Source organism: Hakea prostrata, chromosome 9, assembly GCF_041222555.1.
Source record: "Hakea prostrata isolate BN-2017 chromosome 9, UWA_Hpros_2, whole genome shotgun sequence".
Taxonomy (NCBI): Eukaryota; Viridiplantae; Streptophyta; class Magnoliopsida; order Proteales; family Proteaceae; genus Hakea; species Hakea prostrata.
In genome coordinates, this window is record NC_142608.1 from 57,417,063 (window position 1) to 57,437,771 (window position 20,709).

Consider the following 20,709-nt stretch of genomic DNA (forward strand, 5'->3'; position numbering starts at 1 on the left):
ATCCTAATATTATGTCAAATTCTATTACTCTTAATTACTCATAACTAAAATATTTCTATAGTAAAAGTAGAATCCTAAATTTTATTTCTTTTCTTTTTTTCTTTTGAAACATGTAGCTTTTTATATTAGGAGGTGGGGAATATTACCTATACCAACCAATGGTAGGTTAGTTGAACGGTTAACAACTCAAACTCCCATGGGGAGGTCTTAGGCTCACACCCATCCGGCGGCATATATATTAGTAATATCCCCACATATAAATGTGGAAATGGTTGTTCATTTTAGTAAAAGCATTATTTTAAAAACGTTAAACCATGTCACTAAAAATTGGTAAATGCAATTGTGAAGGGTTGATCGGTCTTGAAGATGAAAACGTATGGTCACCCAAATTGCACAAACATTGAGGCATTGAAATACATTAAAGAAAGTGCCCACAACACATTTAAACCTTGATAATTATTGTTCATGTATCACGACTGTTAATGATGTATTTTTCAACAAGAAAGTTGTTTCTGTCATTCACAACGGGTAGGTCTTGTACTTGATCTTTATTGTACAATGTTGTTTGTCTTATACATTTCTCCATGATATCATACTTTTTCACAAGCATTTCAGAGAATTCGAATCCTTACAGGTGAGAAATCCCGACCCCAAAGAGATTGGAACTCTTAATCTCATACTTATAAGATGTTAGTCTTTACCAACTAAATCATTCTTTCAAGTTTTTGTTTTTGTGGCCTATCTTCCTTTCTCAATCCAATTAATTCCATTTGAAAACTAAAACGAAAATACAAATAATGCATAACCTGAAAACGGGTTCACATCTTTATCCCATAAAAAAAAAAAACGGGTTCACAACCTCTACAATTCCTGAATTCCCCCTGCAATTTCTTGTAATTCGCATTAAAGATTGTGACACGTGGCAGTCAATAATTCAACGGTTACAATCAAAACCCAATTAATAATTGAATATAATGAATTCCTAAAATTTCTCCCAATTTCATTTCTCCTCTTTTCTTTTCTTAAGGCTTAATTTTAGAGATTTATTAGTTGCATGGGTCAACCTTGTTAACGTTGGAGCTAATCCAATTGGGTGGGACAGCGACGTTTTTTTTTTGGTGAAATGAAGTTTATTCATTAGGAGTAACACCAGGAGAACAAAAGCCTGGCTCAAGAGATAGAACCTCAAGAAGCCAGGGGGAGCTCACAGACCAACGTCTGGAACCAAGGGAAAGGCCACGCAGGGCCAAGGAATCCGCAACAATATTAAGGGAGCGTGGGATAAAGGAGTAAATAACATTGGCTGGAGGAGCAGCAAGAGTCAAAATATCTGCAATTAGAGGAGCTGCAACCAGCGGGACATCACCAGCTTCAGAGAGAGCTTTGACAGCAACAAGGCAATCGGTTTCAACAATGATATTGAGGAATCCAGCAGTCAAGGCAAACCGAAGTGCAGCTTTGATAGCGTCCAACTCTCCCACCAAGCTTGAGCACATAAACAACTCATCCGATACAACAAAAATGATATCCCTGTTCCAAGTTCTGCCAATAACTCCAATACCACCACGACTAGCTAATTCAAGGAGTGCAACATCAGAATTAACTTTAATCCACCCGACTTCAGGTGGAGTCCATTCGGTAGGAATAGGGGTGGAAGGTACCGTAGGGAGAGGCCTCCAAACAGAAGAAAACTCCAAGTAGGCAGAGGAAGCTTTGGAGAGCACAGCAGCTGGATCCATGTCAATGCCCTGAAAAATGAGGTTATTGCGAGCTAGCAAAATAGACCATATGATGAAAGCTGCCCTGCTGAAGAGTTCAGATGCCCGTTTTTTATCATTTCTCTTGAAAACACACCAAGCAGATAACCAATCTGCTAAGACTGAGTCCGAAGAAGGAAAAAGCAACTGAGTAAAGAGGGAGCCAAACCAGATAGCCTTGGCAAATGGACATTCAAAGAAGAGATGATCTGTTGTTTCTGGGGCCAGACCACATCGAGAACAGATTGTGTCAATAGGTACTTGTCTTCGATGTAAAGCACTGGCAGTAGGCAGACCATTAGCACACATCCTCCACAATAAAAATTTGATTTTCGGTAATGTTGATGAGGTCCAGATCAGTCTCCACATGTGTCTATCAATCCTCATATGAGAGTGGTGACTAGAAGTTGAAGGTTGCAGTTCCCTTTGATGCTGCTGCTTATTGTATAAGAGATGATATGCACTCTTAACTGAATGTTGCCCACATGAAGAGGGTCCCCACAATTGTATTTCAAATCCCCTTCTCCAATCATGGCGAATTTTTGTAGTAGATATTACATCTTGTGCATTAAAGAGTGATAGCATTTGTGTATTGCTGTAATATCTCCCCCCCCCCCCCCTTCCCTTATTTCCTTTTCTATTCATTAAATAACAAGATCTTTTAGCAAAAAATTGCTTTAAAATTAAAAAACATAGATTATCTCTTCATTTATTAACAAGTTTTTTACACTGCATTCACTATTATTGGCATGAAACTAGTATCTACTCACTATTATGGCCTAAATTATACGGCACCCACTTTCAAAATTACAAGTTATCCATAGTTAAGATTTTTATTTTTATCTTTTAAGACTTAATTTAATTACATAATTCATTTGTGGTTCTGTGCATGAATGAACTTCAACAAAGTTCATGAATTCAAGGTTGGTCTAATAATTGATGGTCAATGATCATTTTCATAGATTTAGTTCTTTTTTTCTTTTTCTTTTTTAGTGTAAACCAGGGTTTTTTTTTTTTTTGGGGAGTTGACAAGTTGATATTATGGAAGTGGGGGAGATATTACTAATATATAGGCCTGTAAACGGACCGGATTCGGCTCGGATACACCAGTATCCGAATCCGAATCTGATTAGCAAACCCGCTATCCGAATCCGGCAAAAATTTAGAGAAGGCATCCGAATCCGAATCCGAAATTTTATCGGATATCCGATAATAATCCGATCCGATAAAATATCCGATTATTGATTGATAATTGTCATTTTTTTACATTTTTTATTATAAATTTCTAATTTTCGATTACCGAATACCGCTATCTGAATCCGATTACCGGTATCCGAATCCGATTATCATCTATTTTTAAAGAAAAAATGTTAAATACTTTACTCTATCCGGATAAAAATTTATCCGGAAATTATCCGATCCGATAAGCAATTATCCGAATCCGAATCCGGTTGCTTAGCGGACGGATACGGATATTTTCCGGTAAGAAAATTTTCGGATACGGATACTCTTAAACGAATACGAATGCGAATTCGAAGGCGGATTTCGGTTATCCATTTACAGGTCTACTAATATATATGCGCCGGATGGGTGTGAAACCCAAGACCTCACCATGCGAGTTTGGGTTGTTAACCACTCAACTATTCTACCATTGGTGAAACCAAGGTTTAGTTCTCTTAAAAGTTTAATAGTGTATGATTCCATGATTCCATCATAGCGGGAAGGATGCCAGTCCGTGGAAGATCAAAACATATTTTACAGGATGTGTAAAGACTATAACCTGAATTTCACTCTCATTTTTCTTCATACTCTTCTTAGCGCATGACCCGAGCCAATTCTTTCCGTCACGAAGGGTCGGGTCATGCGTTACTTACAAATAGCTTCACCCACCTCACTTTTCTTCTAAAACTATTTGCCACACTTGAGTCAATCAATATTGTTTCTTTTGTTCAGTTTCGTCTTCCTCTTTCTGTTTCTGCTCAAACATTGAACATGACACCTCGTCGTTCATTATGCTTTAATATTTTTGGTGAAAATATGGAAAATGAAGGTTTCGGTCTTTACAAATTTAGACAATCATACTTTAATGTTACATCTGCGCAACACCTGTGAAGAAAAAGAATATCTATGGATTCATTTACTTCGTAACCACAGTAGTGAGATAATCATCAGGTTCAAGGAGGCACAACACAAAGAACAACATTGGCTTCGTAGCACTCAGTGAGGTTGATCGCAGGCCCTCGTCCAATTTTATTTTATTCCAATGCCATTACCGTTATACCATTTTCATCTTGGCATTTGGAATTGTTAGTTTCTGTTTCTGGACAACTAAATCCTTTTGTCATCATTTCTAATCGACCAAGAACCCTATTTAGAATTTCTACCATTTCCTCTTGGGAGATTGTTTCTTTTCGACAAGAAGGCCTCCAAGAACTAATATCTCCTAAGCAATCTTTATTTTTTCCACTGCTCATCCCATCTTCACTCTCTACAATTTTTAAATGACTCTCCTCCCTAATCTGAGTCTTTGAATCTTGCAATGGACCTGGGGTCCTGGGTCTTTGAATGTTGTGGTGACTACATTCTCTTGCCTCCCTTTATACTCTGTAACCCATTTGTTTTATTTTTACAGATCCCAGAAAAGTTATAATTAGAGGCTTAGAGCAATTCGAGAACGACGTTGTGAGGCTAGAAGACACAGGCGTCCGGTGATCAGTGACATTGATCGACTTAGGTAACCTATCTTAGAGAGCAGCTGAGGCCCCAGAAACTAACAATTACCTATTTATGGGGTTGTCGTCAACAGGGGATGGGGAAGGGAAAGCAATCTAGAAGAAACATCAAAGAAGATGGTTTTCCAAATCAAATCTAAGGAGCGAGATTTGGGAGTCCATCTTCGCAGATTGCGCTCCCACCAAATGTGATGGATGGCAACACTGAAGACTAGCATGCCAAGGCGATCACAAATGGAGTGACCAGCAAAGTTCCTAGATATCCAAGACCAATCACGAACAAACCCGTGCAAGCATCTCGAGCGAGTCCAAATGGATGCAAGGGCTCTATCCCCTTTGGGACGGGAGAAGGGGCAGGAGAAGAAAAGGTGGTCAATGTCCTCAAAACCACTCCAACAAAGGGTACAGCTAGGGTTAGTAGGGATATGGAGGCTAATGAGGAAAGATTGGGTAGGGAGAGCATGGTTAAGAGCTCTCCAAAGGGTGAGAGAATGGCGGGGAATGTGACCTTTGAACTAAACCAAATGGGACCAAGGGACAGGGGGTGGGGACATCGGAGAAGGCTCCATGCTGAGGAAGTGGTGAAGGATTTGGACGGCGAGGGGGACCAAATGGTAGTATCATGGGGGAGGTTCAATATAGGGGGAGAGAATTCCAAACATGTGTGAGACTGGGATGGGGGGGGGAGGGGACCAGGCTCCATGGGAGATGAAGGTGTCAAGGGTGGCAGTCTTAGGGATGCGAGTCTCATAGACAGAGCGGGGGCCAAGAAGAGTGAAGAGAATGCCCATCGGATACCTACTTCATACTGTTGCTACTGGTCTGCGCATGAGAAGGGGTTAAGTGTTTGTCCATTCTTCGAAGCACCATCTGCGCATTCGCTTTTGTGTATTCCATTCTCACGCTTAATGGCGACGAAGATAATCATCACTTTCGAAGCATTTTGAAAGTCATCATCCAACAGAGTTATTTGTATTACCACCATCGTTGGAGTCCAATTTAATGTATGAATAAATTTATTTCAGATAGCCTCTCTCTTAACTCTTCATTTTTTAGATTTAAATCCTTGACATGGTGTTATCTCTAATATCAAACATTAAGTACTTAATCAGTGCATTAAATTCTTCGAAGCTAATGAAACAAACTGAATTGAATAATCAAATCATTTAATTTATCCCATATTGAACTGATTCAATTCAGTACCCATTGATCACACAACAACCATCAGTCGATTTACACAAATGCAGATCAAGAGATTACAATCAGGACCCTCATTGGTTCTCACATTTGAACTCTTAGAGATTAAACGAGTTCAACTTACTGTATTGCTAACGGTCGAGATCGAAATCTCAATTAAGATTTTGGTCAATCGAGATTTCAATCTCGACTTGTTGAGAACAGATGCTAAATAGACGGCACAAAAAATTGTAAAAAATCCAGCCACAGAGCTGCGTCCGTGCGTGCATCTCTTAGCCGACTCCCTTGACTTGACCCTTATCCACAACGGCTCTCTAGTCGCCACCTCCGGTGTCCAGCCTGTTTAACAGATAAGTCTTCGGTCAACCTTCTCACACTGTCAGTCTGCCTACCACTATCAGATATTCAACTCTATCTACTAAACAATCTCTTCTCCTCTGAAAACTATAAATAGGCGACGAATCGTCACCCATCTCACTTCTATCAGTCTCTCACCAAGCGAAAAATCATGAAATACTCTTCGGTGCTTCTTCTTCTTCTTCTCTCCCTCTTCTCACACCATTGCTTACTTGTAACCTCCGCATCATGCCACGTGGATGATGAAGCTGGATTATTAGGTTTCAAATCTGGCATTACCGAAGACCCATCGGGCATTCTCGCCTCTTGGAAATCCGGTACCGATTGCTGTACATGGAACGGGGTCAATTGCCGAGAGAACAACCGGGTCACTACTATCTCTCTATACGGGCAAACCGACAACCCGAAAAGCTACCTTTCGGGCACAATCTCTTCATCCCTATCAAAGGTTCAAAACCTGGATGGAATTTATTTCCAAGACCTCAAAAACATCACTGGAGGTTTCCCAAAGGTACTCTTTAACCTCCCCAAGTTGTTATATGTCTACATTGAAAACAACAAACTTTCGGGTCCTCTACCCAGTAACTTGAGTCGGTTATCTCAACTGGGTGCTTTTAGTTTTTCCGGAAATCGGTTTTCGGGTCGGATCCCAAGCTCGATTTCTCAACTCACCCAGTTGACTCAGCTCAAACTTGCCGGCAATCTTTTTTACGGCGAAATTCCTAACGGAATCCGGCAGCTCAAGAGCCTAACCTACCTGAGTCTCGAACGGAATAGTCTTTCAGGAAAAATCCCAGATTTTTTTTCCTCTTTGACCAATCTCCGAATCTTAAATCTCTCACGCAACCAATTTTCCGGCGAGATTCCGACTTCAATTTCATATCTAGCACCAAAGCTTAGCTACCTTGAGTTAGGTCACAATAAACTTTCAGGCAAGATTCCAAATTTCCTTTCCAATTTCAAACAGTTAGACACACTTGATCTCTCCAGGAACAGATTCTCTGGTGTTGTGCCCCAAAGTTTCAAGAATCTCACTAAGATCTTCAACCTCGACCTCTCTCATAATCAACTTGTTGATCCTTTTCCTGAAATGTACGTGAAAGGGATCGAGTCACTCGATCTGTCTTATAACAAGTTCAACCTAAGTCAGATTCCGAAATGGGTCACTTCCTCCACCATTATTTACTCTCTCAAGCTTGCTGGGTGTGGGATCAAGATGAAATTAGACGACTGGAAGCCAACAGAGACCTATTTCTACGACTACATCGATCTATCAGACAATGAAATCACAGGCAGTCCAGTGCATTTGTTGAACAGCACAAATTATTTGGTCGGATTCTGGGCCTCTGGGAATCAATTGAAGTTCAAGATGGATAGTCTGAAAATGCCCAAAACGCTGAAATACTTGAATTTGTCTCGAAATCAGATGTTTGGGAAAGTTCCGGCGAGTATTTCACAGCTGGATGAGTTGGATGTGAGTTATAATCATCTGTGTGGTAAGATTCCGGCGAACAAGTTTCCGGCATCGGCGTTTGTCGGCAATGACTGTCTATGTGGCTGGCCACTATCTCCATGCAAAGCTTAGGAAATTATAGAAGCACAATTGTAATAAATTCGGTTTGTTTTCCATTAATTTTCCTTTTCCGTAAGAGGTTGTGATAGCTAACTAAGCTAAGCCACCTTAGGACTCTTGTAACTGTGCATGTAACAACTTGTTAGTGTATTTGCCACGTGGCAACTACTATATATATATATATATATATAATGGTTTAGAGATATGTATGATTTTTCACCAAGGTCAGTTTCGTGTATTTGACTACGTTTTCAGGAGATACGTTTCTACGTATAATTTAAATATAAGACTGTTGCAGCAAAATCATCCTTGATCACTTGAGCATGCTGACCTGCACAAACGTGCTAGACCATGTTCGTCGAGCTATACCTCTGACAAGCAAGTTAGCAAGAGATCAATTTGGGAGAAGGAATAAGCATATCTCCAAGCTAAGGAATGAAGCCTCAACTCTTACTTACCTCTTTCTAGCCCTTCATCTTCTTTATATAGATTTTTAGATTGTTTACCTGTTTTTTGATAATAGATTCCGGCCAAACTAGTTGAGTACCTTGAGCTCAAGTAGGGAGACTAAGTAGCAAATGATATCTTTAGTCATAGATAGCCAAATTTGGATGAGGTAGGATCTCAGTGGAATATTTTATTTTTTAGGTACATGAACAAGGTGAAGGATCCAAAGAAAAGGAAAAACTGTTCAAAGGAACGGAGCTCTAACTTTGAAGAAAGATCTGAAAAGAATATCAAAGATCTCACTAACATTAGAGGCATTATCGAAGTCCAATGGTAGTAGCATTGGTGTCTTTATAGGCATAATCAACCGAAATGTTCTCGTTAAAATTTAGTAACATTTCGATTTCATCAATTTACTTGGCAAGCCCATTATCAACACCTGACTAATGAAAATGCATGTAACTACATGTAGGAATCTAATTCTACAGTTCTACCCTCACTAGACTCATTTCAGTAAGATCATGTACTAATTTTTGGAGCATTGTAACAATAATTGTCGTTATTCTAGATCATGGATTTATTTATTTATTGTTTTTTTTTAATACCATGGAAGTACTTAGAATACATTAAAAAAAAATGTGTACCTATACTCAAATTTTTTTTATATATATATATGTTATTTACCACACATACAACCAACCCAAATTTCATCTAAGGGTGGAATTTTTTCTGAAAAATTTAAAAAAAAAGCGAATAACCTACTTGGGATCTACTATTACTTTTATGAGTTTCATAATTTAAACTCTATTGGGTCTTTAATGGAAAAACGTCATCTGCTGTGCATGGTTGTACGTATATGCCAAATATCTGGCTGAGAAAATAAAGAAATTACAATGCTATTATGGATTTTTCAAATTTAAAATCAAGCTTTAAATCTCAACCTATTATTTGGTATAAAATGTGCACTGCTGTGCACAACAAGAGATTTTTTTTCGTCTTTAATGTTATTTGTATTACTTGCTATATATTCTTGAATACCCGAAATCGATTTTGATTCCGTCGTGTCCCCATTACTTGCTACAACTTATTATGTCAATTAATGTTTGGGCCCATCTTATCGATATGATTTGGACTCCTCATCTTAGGTAGGGGTGTAAATGGATAACTGAAGTCCGCTCCAAAATTCGCATTCGCATCCATTTCGCAGTATTCGAATCCGTCTAATTAATAAGATGCGGATATAGTATATCCCTTTATTACCTGTTATTATCCGTCTGATAAAATTATCCGATTAAGTTACTTATTTTGATTTATTTTTCTTGATTTTATAATTTTTTACTTGAAATATGTGATTATTTTTATAGACTTTCTATCATGACTACCAAAATTGCTTAGTTCTTAAATTTCAAATCTAACATCACAAATAAAATGGTAAAGATGTCAATAGGTAGTTAAAAACTTTATATTCAATATGCATACATGTTTGTATAGAAGAATCTACTTAATAAAATAAATATCCGATTATCATCCAAATTCAACTGAATCCGTTCAAAAATTGATAGGATATTATCTGAATCCGTCAGAATATAATAGAGCATTGTGACTTGTATGTTGCGCATTTAATGTGCAGCATATGCAACGGACGGTCGAGATCGAAATCTCGACCGAAATTTCGATCTCGACCGTCCGTCTCGAGGTGTTTTTACACCGAAACGAATGATCATCTCGACCGTTGGCTTAATGCGCAGCACTGATGCACGACCCCCTATTTCTTTTAGGTCAGGAATCAGGATGCGGTCTCCCATCCCCTCCTCATTTACCTTATTGGTCTCTATTGTCTCTGTTGGTTATTACAAGTAAAAGTGGAGTCCCAACAAAGCAATCATTGTTTTTGAACTAGAAGTTATCACCTGTCCATTTTTCTAGCACATAAAAAATTAAACTTGTTTACCAAACAATTTTCAAATGTTTTCTTCATAGCACATGAAAAACTTTCTTAAGTTACCGTATTAATATTCTCTACATTATTACTAAATTCGATAATAATAAAGCACTAATGTTGAGGGGGGCGGGGGAATAAATAAATACAGATGATATTCAAAAAGTTGGAGATACCATAGAAAATAGCATAGATTTTTTTGTCTTTCGTTTTTTTCTTTTTATGGTAATAATATCATAGGTGCTCTAGGGATGTAAAAGACTTTTTATGCAGTCCATTTACTACCAAAGGTTTCCTTCAAGGTGACCCTTGGTAGCAAATTCAAATCCTTCTTTTGTTGAGATCCTCTGCAGATTGTACTCAACTTTTTTTCTCATAGTTCACCTAACATAGGTGGGTCTGGGGTGGTATATGTCTGGTGAATTGTGAGAAGAGAAAGTTGGGTGCACCGAGCACTCAGATGGATGAAATCCAAAATGTTCCTTCAAGTTATGGGTTTGGAGAACTGTGTGGATGAGCCTCAAGATTATTCAAGACGGTCATGTTTGGTGAGCGGGTAGAGAGGTGACTACATTCCCATATGGGAGGCCAACCAGGTCCCTTCCCCTATAGCTCTGTGTTTGTTTGCAAAGGTAAGGTGACTCAAGTGAGAAAAAAAAATATGTGGACCCCATGTGTAATGGGGGTGAAGGAGAAGGAAAGGAAATGAATTGATTTTGTAGAAAAGTGTAAAATATGGGTCTTGCTTTTTAATTTTTTGCACTTTTTCATAAAATTTTAAATATTTTGTGGGGTTTTAAAAAGACATGAATGTGAAAGTTAACATGTCACTTCACCAGACAATTTTCTTTTTCTTCAACTAACAAGAAAGTTTGTCTCCAGCTTTCTCATTCCCATCAACCAAATAAATCACACTCTCACTTCTTTTTTCTCACCCGACCTTTATTTCCAGCAAAGAAAAGCAGCCTACCTCACCGCCAAATTACTTTGCATAAGCCTTCACATGGTCAAATCCATTATGTTGAAGACCTTGTTGACCTGGTCAACAGGACTTGAAACGCCCAACTACTTCAACGACTCTTTGACCCAATAGGGCAAGAAGCCATTATGAAAATTGCCCTCTTTATTCTACCACGTGAAGACAAGCTTGTATGTGGTGCATTTGCTTAAGTGCCCTTTTTCTAGGGCAATGTGGGCCTTTCCAATTTATTGAATTTCTTTTCTTATTTTCTTTTATGTGTAAAATATCAATATTTGCCTCTGAAATTAAGTGGCTCTGTTCTACTCAAGCAATGGTGGAATCGGCTTTAGTGGGATTTAGGGTGAAGAACTTGTTGTCGCTTGTCAATACAGGGTTGGTAGAGTGGTAAAATCCATACTTCTTAGTGGAAAGGTCATGGGTTCGACCCTTGCGGAAGACAAGCGTCCCCCCTGAGGATGTAATCAAGGTATGCGCAATCTGGCCCGGATGAACCTCAGATACCAAAAAAAAACTTGTTGTCGCTTGCCCTGAACCAATGTCTCTACCCTCAATTTGACAGGTAAAGCTTGGAATTTTATTCAGAAATGGATCATCATTTCCTTTGTCAAGAATGACACATGTCTATCAGTAAAACCCAAAGGTTCATATTAAATTAAAATTAATATATATATATCTTTGAAATCTTACTTGGATGTAACTAAAGACATGTGTCCTTCATCCAGAGAGAAATGGATGGTCTACTCTTTTTTTTTTTAGAAATGGACCTGGTAAAAATCCGGTGAAGCCTATGCAGTACGAGTGGCAATTTTATGGGCCAAAGAACAATAGCTTAACTCGTGGAAATCCAAACTAACTGTTTGGGCCTTTTTAATATTCTTATGGGCCTGTATATAAATATCATGTTCCAATCTAGGGCTATTATCCATGATGTAATTAAATTAGGCTCTCTTTAGCATAATTTATATTTATGTTTATGACTTACTCATTAATTTATACAAAAAAAAAGTATTTAATTAGTTTCCAAATTTATGTATGAAATTAATAATATATTTCATAATATTCTGTATATGGAGTATGAACATTTGATAAAATTTATCAAAGTTAGGTTGGGTAAGGTCTCAACTAGACAAACCTGTCCCAAGTAATACTCGTAGGTGATCATTAGTTATAAGGTTATTTGAAGTATTATGAATGCAAATAATATTTCTAAGGGTATAATGTGAAGTAGTGAATACAAGTGAATTATGCTAATCGAAAAAAAAAAATACATGTGAATTATTTCCAAGGAAAAAAAAAACACAAGTGAATTAAATGAACATGAATAAATATTTAAAATTGTAATGTTTATCAAAAATGCTAATCATGTGAAGTATTTTAGAGTACTTCATTTTTTATTTATTTTTCGTGATGATTTAGAACTACTTTGCTCATTATGCATGATTTTTTATTGAGAAAATTTCAGGGACACCCCAATATAATTAACGAAAAGCATAGATACCTTGAAACTATACCAAATTGGCAACCCCCCCCCCTCCTTTCCTATACAAACACAAAGAAATGTTTAAAATTGTGATGTTTATTAAAAATGGTAATCACATGAAGCATTTAAGAGTACTTCGTTTATTTTTTCAGAGTGATTTTAGATTATTTTGTTCATTGTGCATGATTTTTTGTTCAAAAATATTTCAAGGACACTCCAATTTAATTGGCGAAAAGCATAGATACCCTGAAACTATGCCAAATTTACAATACACACCTCCTTTCCGTTAGAAATGTTAATTAGTTAAAGAAAAAGATGAGTATAACCTTCATCGTATTATTCCATATCTTATAATATAAAACAACAAACTGAGGAAATAGATGGAATTTATGGAAATAGAAATAAGATGAAACTTATGATTTTTTTAGGGGCAATATTGTAAAGTCATAAAAAATTAAAGGTAATGTAGGAGTTATGATCTAACCACGACTTAACAGAATTTGCTAATGAAATGTACCATTAAGAAATATTTTAGGGTATCCATGCTAATTTGATATATTTTTTGAGATATCTATATATTTTGCCAATTGTTAGTGTATTTAAAATTATTTATTTATTTATTTAGAAATACATTATGCATGATTGTAGATAATAAATAATCATACAAAATCTGCATGGACATTCGGAATGTTTGTGGCTATTATCTCTAGTAATTTTATTTATTTAGTTATATTTTAACACAGTGAATTTCAATTTATCATTTTTGAAGAATAAGTTTGATATATTGGAGGCAATTGAAATGCTACTAACCTATAAGAAAAAATATTAGGTAAATTTTTATAATAATATAAACTAAATAAGTCCATTTATTTTTAAGAGTTGGAGATTATCCAAATCCTTCAATTACAAAATCTTATGCATTTTTTTTTTTTTTTTTTGATGATAAAGATTAAATCTCATGTATTTTAATACACATATTTAGGTGGTTCTTGATGTGTTTTTTTTTTTATTATAAACTATAATTTTCAAAGTATTGTTATATTAGAATTAACTAAGCATTCTTTGGCATAATTTATATTTATGTTTATAACATATTTATGAATAATTGATTATGATAGTAGGTTATGAATTATAAATAATAATGGTTTGGTTAATAGTGTATATAATATATTAGATAACAAGAAATAGGATGTTAATTTACAGATTAGGAACACCTTATATGCTTCAATACTTGCTTGCACAAGCACAAACACAACAATTCTGATTCAAATATTTCATCCGTAGTGACAACTCAGGAACATTATTTTGCTTCAAACCCTTTACAATGCAAAGGCAAGAATTCCAATCCCAAAATCCTAAACAAGTCCCTACTTTATATGTATTCTAGGGTTTTCCAACGGCAAAAAATAACCTATAAAGAAAAATAAGAACTTGCAGGTTCTTGATTCCATCAACCAAATATCCGCCCAAAACCTCAAACATGACTTGATCACATAGATTTGAATCCAAGTCATTTTGAGTAGCTCATCTCATTCAAATGGTTGTTTCAGACCCAACATCACTTGCAGAGTCCTGAGTAGTGGCACTTGAAATGTTTAAAATCGTAATGTTTATTAAAAATGGTATCACATGTTTAAAGAGTATTTAATAGTATCACGTGTTTAGACTATTTTGTTCATTATACATGATTTTTTGTTGGAAAAATTTTAGGGACACTCCAATAAATTGGTGAAAAGCATAGATACCTCAAAATTATATTATTCTATGTCTTATAATATAAAATAACAAATTGAGGAAATAGAAAAAAGATGAAACTTATGATTTTTTTAGGGACAATATTGTAAAGTCATAAAAAATTAAAGGTAATGTAAGAGTTATAATCTAACCATGACTCAACAGAATTTGCAAAAGAAGTGTACCATTGTAAAAAATTGAGAGACATTTTAGGGTAGCTATGCTAATTTGATATATTTTTAGGGTATCTATATTTTTTTGCCAATTGTTAGTGTATTTGAATTTATTTTTATTTTTATTTAGAAATACATTATGCATGATTGTAGATAATAAATAAGCATACAAAATTCACATGAACATTCGGAATGTTTGTGGCTATTGTCTCTAGTTATTTTATGTATTTAATTATTTTTTAATACAATGAATTTCAATTTATCATTTTTGAATAATAAGTTTGATATACTAGAGGCAATTGAATACTACTAACCAATAAGAAAAAAATATTAGGTAAATTTTTATATATATAAACAAAACTAGACCATTTATTTTTAATGAGTTGAAGATTATCCAAATCCTTCAATTACAAAATCTCATGTATTTCAATACACATATTTAGGTGGTTCTTGATGTGTTATTTTTATTATAAACTATAATTTTGAAGTATTGTTATATTAGAATTAACTAAAGCCCTATTAGGCATAATTTATATTTATGTTTATAACATATTTATGATTGATTATGATAATAGGTTATGAATTATAAATAATAATCATTTGGTTACTAGTGTATATAATAGATTGAATAATGAAAAATAGGATGTTAATTATGCATATTGGCTCCTAATACTTTATGGTCATTTCATTTTGGTGTTTACGATGCAGATGGGTCCTCAGATGCCACTTTCGTTTCATCGGTGTTCTCAGATGTCGCTTTTGTTTCATCGGTGTTCTGCAAAGGTGACGCTGGAAGTAAGATCGATCATATTTGTAGATTCCAAAACTATCATTCGCCTTCTCAACGAAAAGACCAAATCAGATTAAATGAGGTGCCACTCAATCGCAAAGCAAAGCAATCAGAACAAAGACACGGAAAAGAAAAAAATAAAGACGGTTATGAGAAATAAAGAAACAGACTAACTCAGTGTGGTGAAGACGAACGCGGTTATGAACAGTGAATAACAAGACTGAGGTGGGGTCAACCAAACTGGCATTTTGCCTTTGTCCATTGTATCCTTGCGGATTCTTAGAACTCATTAGGGAGGTTGGGAAGATGCCCTCGGGATCTGCTCCTTGGTTTTAAATTCTTTTCTCTTTGTCCTAAGCGCCCTTTCCTTAGTAGCCTTGTTATCAAAAACAAAGAGTAACAGTCATCTTAATAACATGGGAATTGGATTTACCAAAAGAAATAAAACATGGGAATTGTACTTAGGAGACATTGCCAATGAAATAGAGGCAACAATCATAAAAGAGAAAGTTCTATAAAAGAGTAAAAGAGAAAATCAACGATTGGGAGGTAAAAATAAGAACTGGTGAAGACGTAGGCACTTAATTTATACCATGGTAATTTTTGAATGGACGCACCAGATCATTTTGGATCAACGCTTGCTATAAATGCAACGTTCTCCCATCCTCATGATGTTAGGTTGTTGGGCGAATGTTGGGTGGCACCTCGGGTTACGCAAACATCGTGTCACTTACTACATAATCGTCAACGCATTAATTGAGCACGTTTAAAACATAGATTTTTTTTTTTGGGTAAACTTAAAAAATAGTTTTATTTTTTTTTTGGTTTTTTTTTTTTTTGGGTAAACTTCAAAAAGTAGTTTGGATGGTTTAAGTTTTCGTCCACGACATGTTGGATCAAAAAGCGCCCGGAAAGTTACTTCCCAAATCGGATCTCAGTTCACCACATCCGGGAACTAAGGGGCTTATGTTATCTCATGAGTTAGCGTATGTCTTTCAAAAGTGACTTCTTCTTGAGATCACCCTCATGGCACCGCCACGTGGAAATGGGGGCATGGCTGCAAAAATGTGAGAAAGAGATTCTCATTTTGCTAGTAGGATGAAGAGAAGTATAATTTTATTTTATTTATTTTTTAATCAAATCTCACTTAATTTTTTCCAAATTTTCAAGTAGACTCCCCTGCGTTTACTCTCCTCTCTCCTGAACTCATTTTTCAGTTCCAAATGGGTATATCTACTAAAGCGGCTGGAAAAAAAAACAAGAAGATTCAAGAAAGAAAAATAAAAAAGGGGAACCGCGAATCGAAAGGGAACTACAAAACTTTGGAAGCCCATATTGAATGAAGCAAGCTGCGATTTTTCGTTCCAGTTCACGGGTTCGCTACCTGGCGAATCGGGTGAACTGGTGAAATTTCGCTGAAATTTCGGCGAGAATTTACCTAAAAATATGCAGATTTCGACCCCATTTTAGGGAGTATTTTTTGTCAAAATTGGTGTACCTTAATTTGATGCCAATATTTAGTAAATCTGAATTATTTCTTATAAATTATTCCATTTAAATTATCATTTTTAGTTACATTTAACATGTTACCTTGTAAGGCCTAAATCATTCGGACATAGTTTGAAAGATTACTGTTGACCTTGAAGATTTCATCATAGGATCCCTTTATAATTTAAATTGTTTCCATAATTTTTTTGATGTATATACTCTTCACTAACCACATTTGGCACGTTTACTTTTAAGGTCTAAATCATTTGAATATAATTGGTAAGATTGCTCGTTATCTTGAAGATTTTACTATAAAATGTCTTTCTAATTTGAATTATTTCCAAGAATTATTATACGTAAATTCTCCTCACTAACCACATTTGGTACATTGCCTTTTGAGGCTTGAATCGTTAGGACATAATTGGTAAGATTGTCTACTGACTTCGAAGATTCTGATATAGAATCGCGAAAAATCTCCAAAATATCGAAAAAATTGAAAATATATCATGAATTTCGGCGATATATCAATTATTTTGCCGAAATTCACCAAAATAGAAATTAGATATAGATTTGTATCCAGGTCATTTTGAGGTAGCACATCTCATTCAAATGGTTGTTTCAGACCCAACTTCACTAGAAGAGTCCTAAGTAGTGGCTCTTGACATGTTGTGAGGGCCAAATGAAACTTACTTAGGTGGGAAACCTACATGGAAGCAGAGTCTTGGTAAAAGTAAAACTATAGTTTACCGGACCCAAGTTCAGGAAAGCTGAAATTGGTTGGGAAGAGGTGATATGCTCTGTATTTGAATTAAACAGTAGAGTTTGAATAGAGTTTTTGGAAATTATGTGTGCAGTACTCTTATTGATTGAACCAAGTGCAACAACTGCAAAGGATTCTGGACTGAATCCTATTGGTAGTTAAAAAGAAAACATTAAATAGAGTTTTGTTCAGTATTTTGACTGGTTGGATAGTCTCTGCATTTACAGTAAAATGTGAACAACGAAGTGTGAGAAAATAGACTGTCTTGATTTTTGGCTGGGGCTAGCAAATTGAAGCTTTAGATTTTTAGAACAACGGATCAATGTAAGGTTTTTTTTTTTAAATCTATATTAAGTTTTAAAATTAGTTTTTGTATTTTTTTTATTTAAGTGTTTTGTTAGTGTGTGGGACCCATGAGGTAATGGTGGTAATAAGAGACCCATGAGTAAATGAGGCTCTTCTTTACCTTGGTTATGAGGCTCTTCATGACATTGATCATGGGTTTTAAAGGTCTTGATCATGGTGATGTGGTGGGCTTACTTGAATTCTAATTCTTAACCTTTAATCCTCATTTCAATTTCATGACCATTTATGGACATTATCATGAATGAGGTTAAGGTTATTGAATGGATTAAATCCAATTCATTGCCTTGAGAATCTCAATGGGTGTAAGGTGAGGTTTGGGTCTATATAAACCCAACCATCCTTCCTTGCATGTCGTGTGCAATAGAGACACTCCTCACACTTATATTATTTGTTACTTATTTTAAAAGTGTATTTGCTTTGAGTTTGTGTAAGTGTTGTACTCTAGCTTTTGGCTCCTTGAAGGGACTAGAAAAAATACCTCATCTTCTAGTTAGATGTTGCTTTATCTTGGAGGTAGTGGTGCGAAGAACCCTTAGTGGTGCAAAGAACCCTTGGTAGTAGGGTGCATCAATTACTTTAAAGACAAAACTTGAAGTGTGACTCAACCTCATTGATTGATGGTTTGTTCAATTGCAACATTAAGCTCTTTGGATTAGCTAAGGATTTTCATTTTTCAATTGTGTTGCAATTTCATTTTTTGTATTTTTTAGAATTTGTAATATAATTACCTTAACAAGAATCATCAGTGTTGTAAATCAAGGTGTTGAACAATGGGGTAAATCCTCTTTTTTTTTTTGGCCGAAAATTGTGACTGAATGAGCTTTTAAGTTAAATTCGACAATAATAGAGCAACAATTCTTTAGGGTTGCGTTTGTTTGTTGGAACAAAGGTAGGGTGGGAAAATTATTGAAACATGCAAAATTTTCTTACTTTTCCTTTAAATTTTAAAATGATGCATTTGTTTGCTGAAATAAAGGTGGAGTGGGAAAATTGTTGAAAAAAACAAATTTTTTATATTTTCCTAAACGTGTATATTGTTTGGTTGCTTGGAGTGGGAAAGTGAGAGAAATGGCAACCCAACTTTCTCACCCTAAGGCTTTTTAAAATCCTATAAATTTGGTGGAATTTTGTAAAAAAGTTTGAAAAAATAAAAAGTGGAACCCACTACTATCACTTTTCCACAAAACCCTCTATCCCTTTTCCACCAAACCATTTCCTTTCCTTTTCTTTCTCCCTCACCCCACTACCCATAAGGCCCACATGTTTTTTTTTTCACCATTTTTTTCCCTCCCCACCTTTGCAAACAAATGCAATCAAAGTATAAATTGTTTGGTTGTTTGGGGTGGGAAAGTGAGAGACAATCAAAAAAACTTGTCTGGTGAGGTGGCAACCTAACTATCTCACCTTAAGCTTTTTCAAAACCCCACAAAATATGTGGGAATTTGTGAAAAAATGTAGAAAAGTAAAATGTAAGACTCACAACTATCACTTTTCCACAAAACCCTTAATTTTCCTTTCATTTTCCCTGACCCCACTACACATGGAGCTCACATGTTTTTTTCTTTTCACCCCACTTTTGCAAACCAATGCAGCCTAGAAGAAAAAAACCCTTTGCTGTGTACATCTCTCTACTATACAACGGTGCACTTTTGTACCAAATAGAAGACTAAACTTAAAAGCTTAATTTTAAAATTTTAAAATCCTCAATAGTCTTGTATTTGCTTTGTTTTCTCAGTCAAACATTTGGTACAAAATTGCACAGCTGTGCATAGCAGAGAGATGTGCACAAAGATGATGTTTTCCCGTCTTTAGAATGTAATGGTATAATCTACATATATGCTAAATCATGAAACAAGTCAATAAATTTCCGATCATGCTTAACAATAGTACAGGTTACCTAGCCCAATAATTAAGGAAAAAAATATAAATAATTACATATGATATTCAAAAAGTTGGAGATATCATAGAAAATGGCATAAATGTTTTTTTTTTCTTTTATTTTTTTGATAACACTAGCACAGCCTAGGAATGTCAAAATCTCTTTATGCAGGGGTTCAACTTTAGTGCTATGCGTAAATGCTGCCAACCGTCTCTCTCGCTTTTAACCATTTACACATCTATGATGTAATTAAATTAATAAATGAGTTTGTTTTTCTCATTTGAAGAGTGAAAAAAATATACACATGCAACTATAAATTTGACGTTAGAATAGAGAACAACTCCTAACGACGAAAGTCTAGATAGAGAACCCCTACCCTGATAACCTTGATTTCCATTTGTTTTTCTTGGTGAAAACCTTGATTAAAGTTTCAATCATATATTTGAGGGCGAAAGTTTTATTTAAACCACATAGGTATCTCTCTTGCAGTGACTTCCAGATGGTGGTGTGTGGACCCAGATGGATCCAATGGCTGTGATTACAAGGATGACAAAGATTAGAGCCGTTGGATCTACAAGGACACATGTGTCACTCTTTGGAGAGTTGTGGGTTCAATCCTTATCGATAACATATGTAATACTTCCATCCCCAATTTCCTTATGTATAAAAAACCCTTTATTAAAAAAGAAAAAGAAAAAGAAAGTCATAAGGCTATGTTTGACAAAGTATGGTAAACATTTGGAATATATCATATTCTAGAGATAGGTTTTCATACAACTTATGTCACTTTTGCAAGGCAATATATTGAAAAGTCATAAGGATACGTGGCAATGATGGTGTTGTCAATGTAGGGTTGGTAGAGTGGTAAAATTCATACTTCTCAGTGAAGTGGTCATGGGTTCGATCTTGCGGACGACAAAGCTCCCTCTGAGAATGTAATCGAGGTGCTCACAAGTTGACTCGAATGAACCTCATACACAAAAGAAAATGGTGATGGTGTTAATGGGTAGAGAATTGTGCTGCCTTTAAACCCAAAACAAACCCATCAACCACAT

General features: G+C 35.5%; 2 protein-coding genes across 2 annotated transcripts; one reads left to right on the forward strand and one right to left on the reverse strand.

Moving 5' to 3' along the window:
- Positions 1 to 1,503: 1,503 nt before the first annotated feature.
- Positions 1,504 to 2,066, reverse strand: LOC149005686 (uncharacterized). The gene is made up of 2 exons (XM_089135975.1): positions 1,662 to 2,066; positions 1,504 to 1,542 (listed from the first exon to the last, which is right to left on the reverse strand). Exons 1-2 carry the CDS (start codon positions 2,064 to 2,066, stop codon positions 1,504 to 1,506), a joined length of 444 nt encoding a protein of 147 aa, XP_088992101.1.
- A 4,088-nt stretch (positions 2,067 to 6,154) lies between these two features.
- LOC149005687 (uncharacterized) lies at positions 6,155 to 7,822 on the forward strand. The gene has a single exon (XM_089168625.1). It carries the CDS (start codon positions 6,195 to 6,197, stop codon positions 7,626 to 7,628), a length of 1,434 nt encoding a protein of 477 aa, XP_089024751.1. The 5' UTR covers positions 6,155 to 6,194; the 3' UTR covers positions 7,629 to 7,822.
- Positions 7,823 to 20,709: the final 12,887 nt, after the last annotated feature.

Bases quoted from the DNA above. Each gene is read 5' to 3' on its own strand.
- LOC149005686 (XM_089135975.1), bottom strand. From the start codon at position 2,066: ATGTGTGCTAATGGTCTGCCTACTGCCAGTGCTTTACATCGAAGACAA. The intron at 1,543-1,661 runs GTACCTTCCACC...AGTTATTGGCAG, and splicing joins TTTGGAGGCCTCTCCCTACG to AACTTGGAACAGGGATATCA.
- LOC149005687 (XM_089168625.1), top strand. From the start codon at position 6,195: ATGAAATACTCTTCGGTGCTTCTTCTTCTTCTTCTCTCCCTCTTCTCA.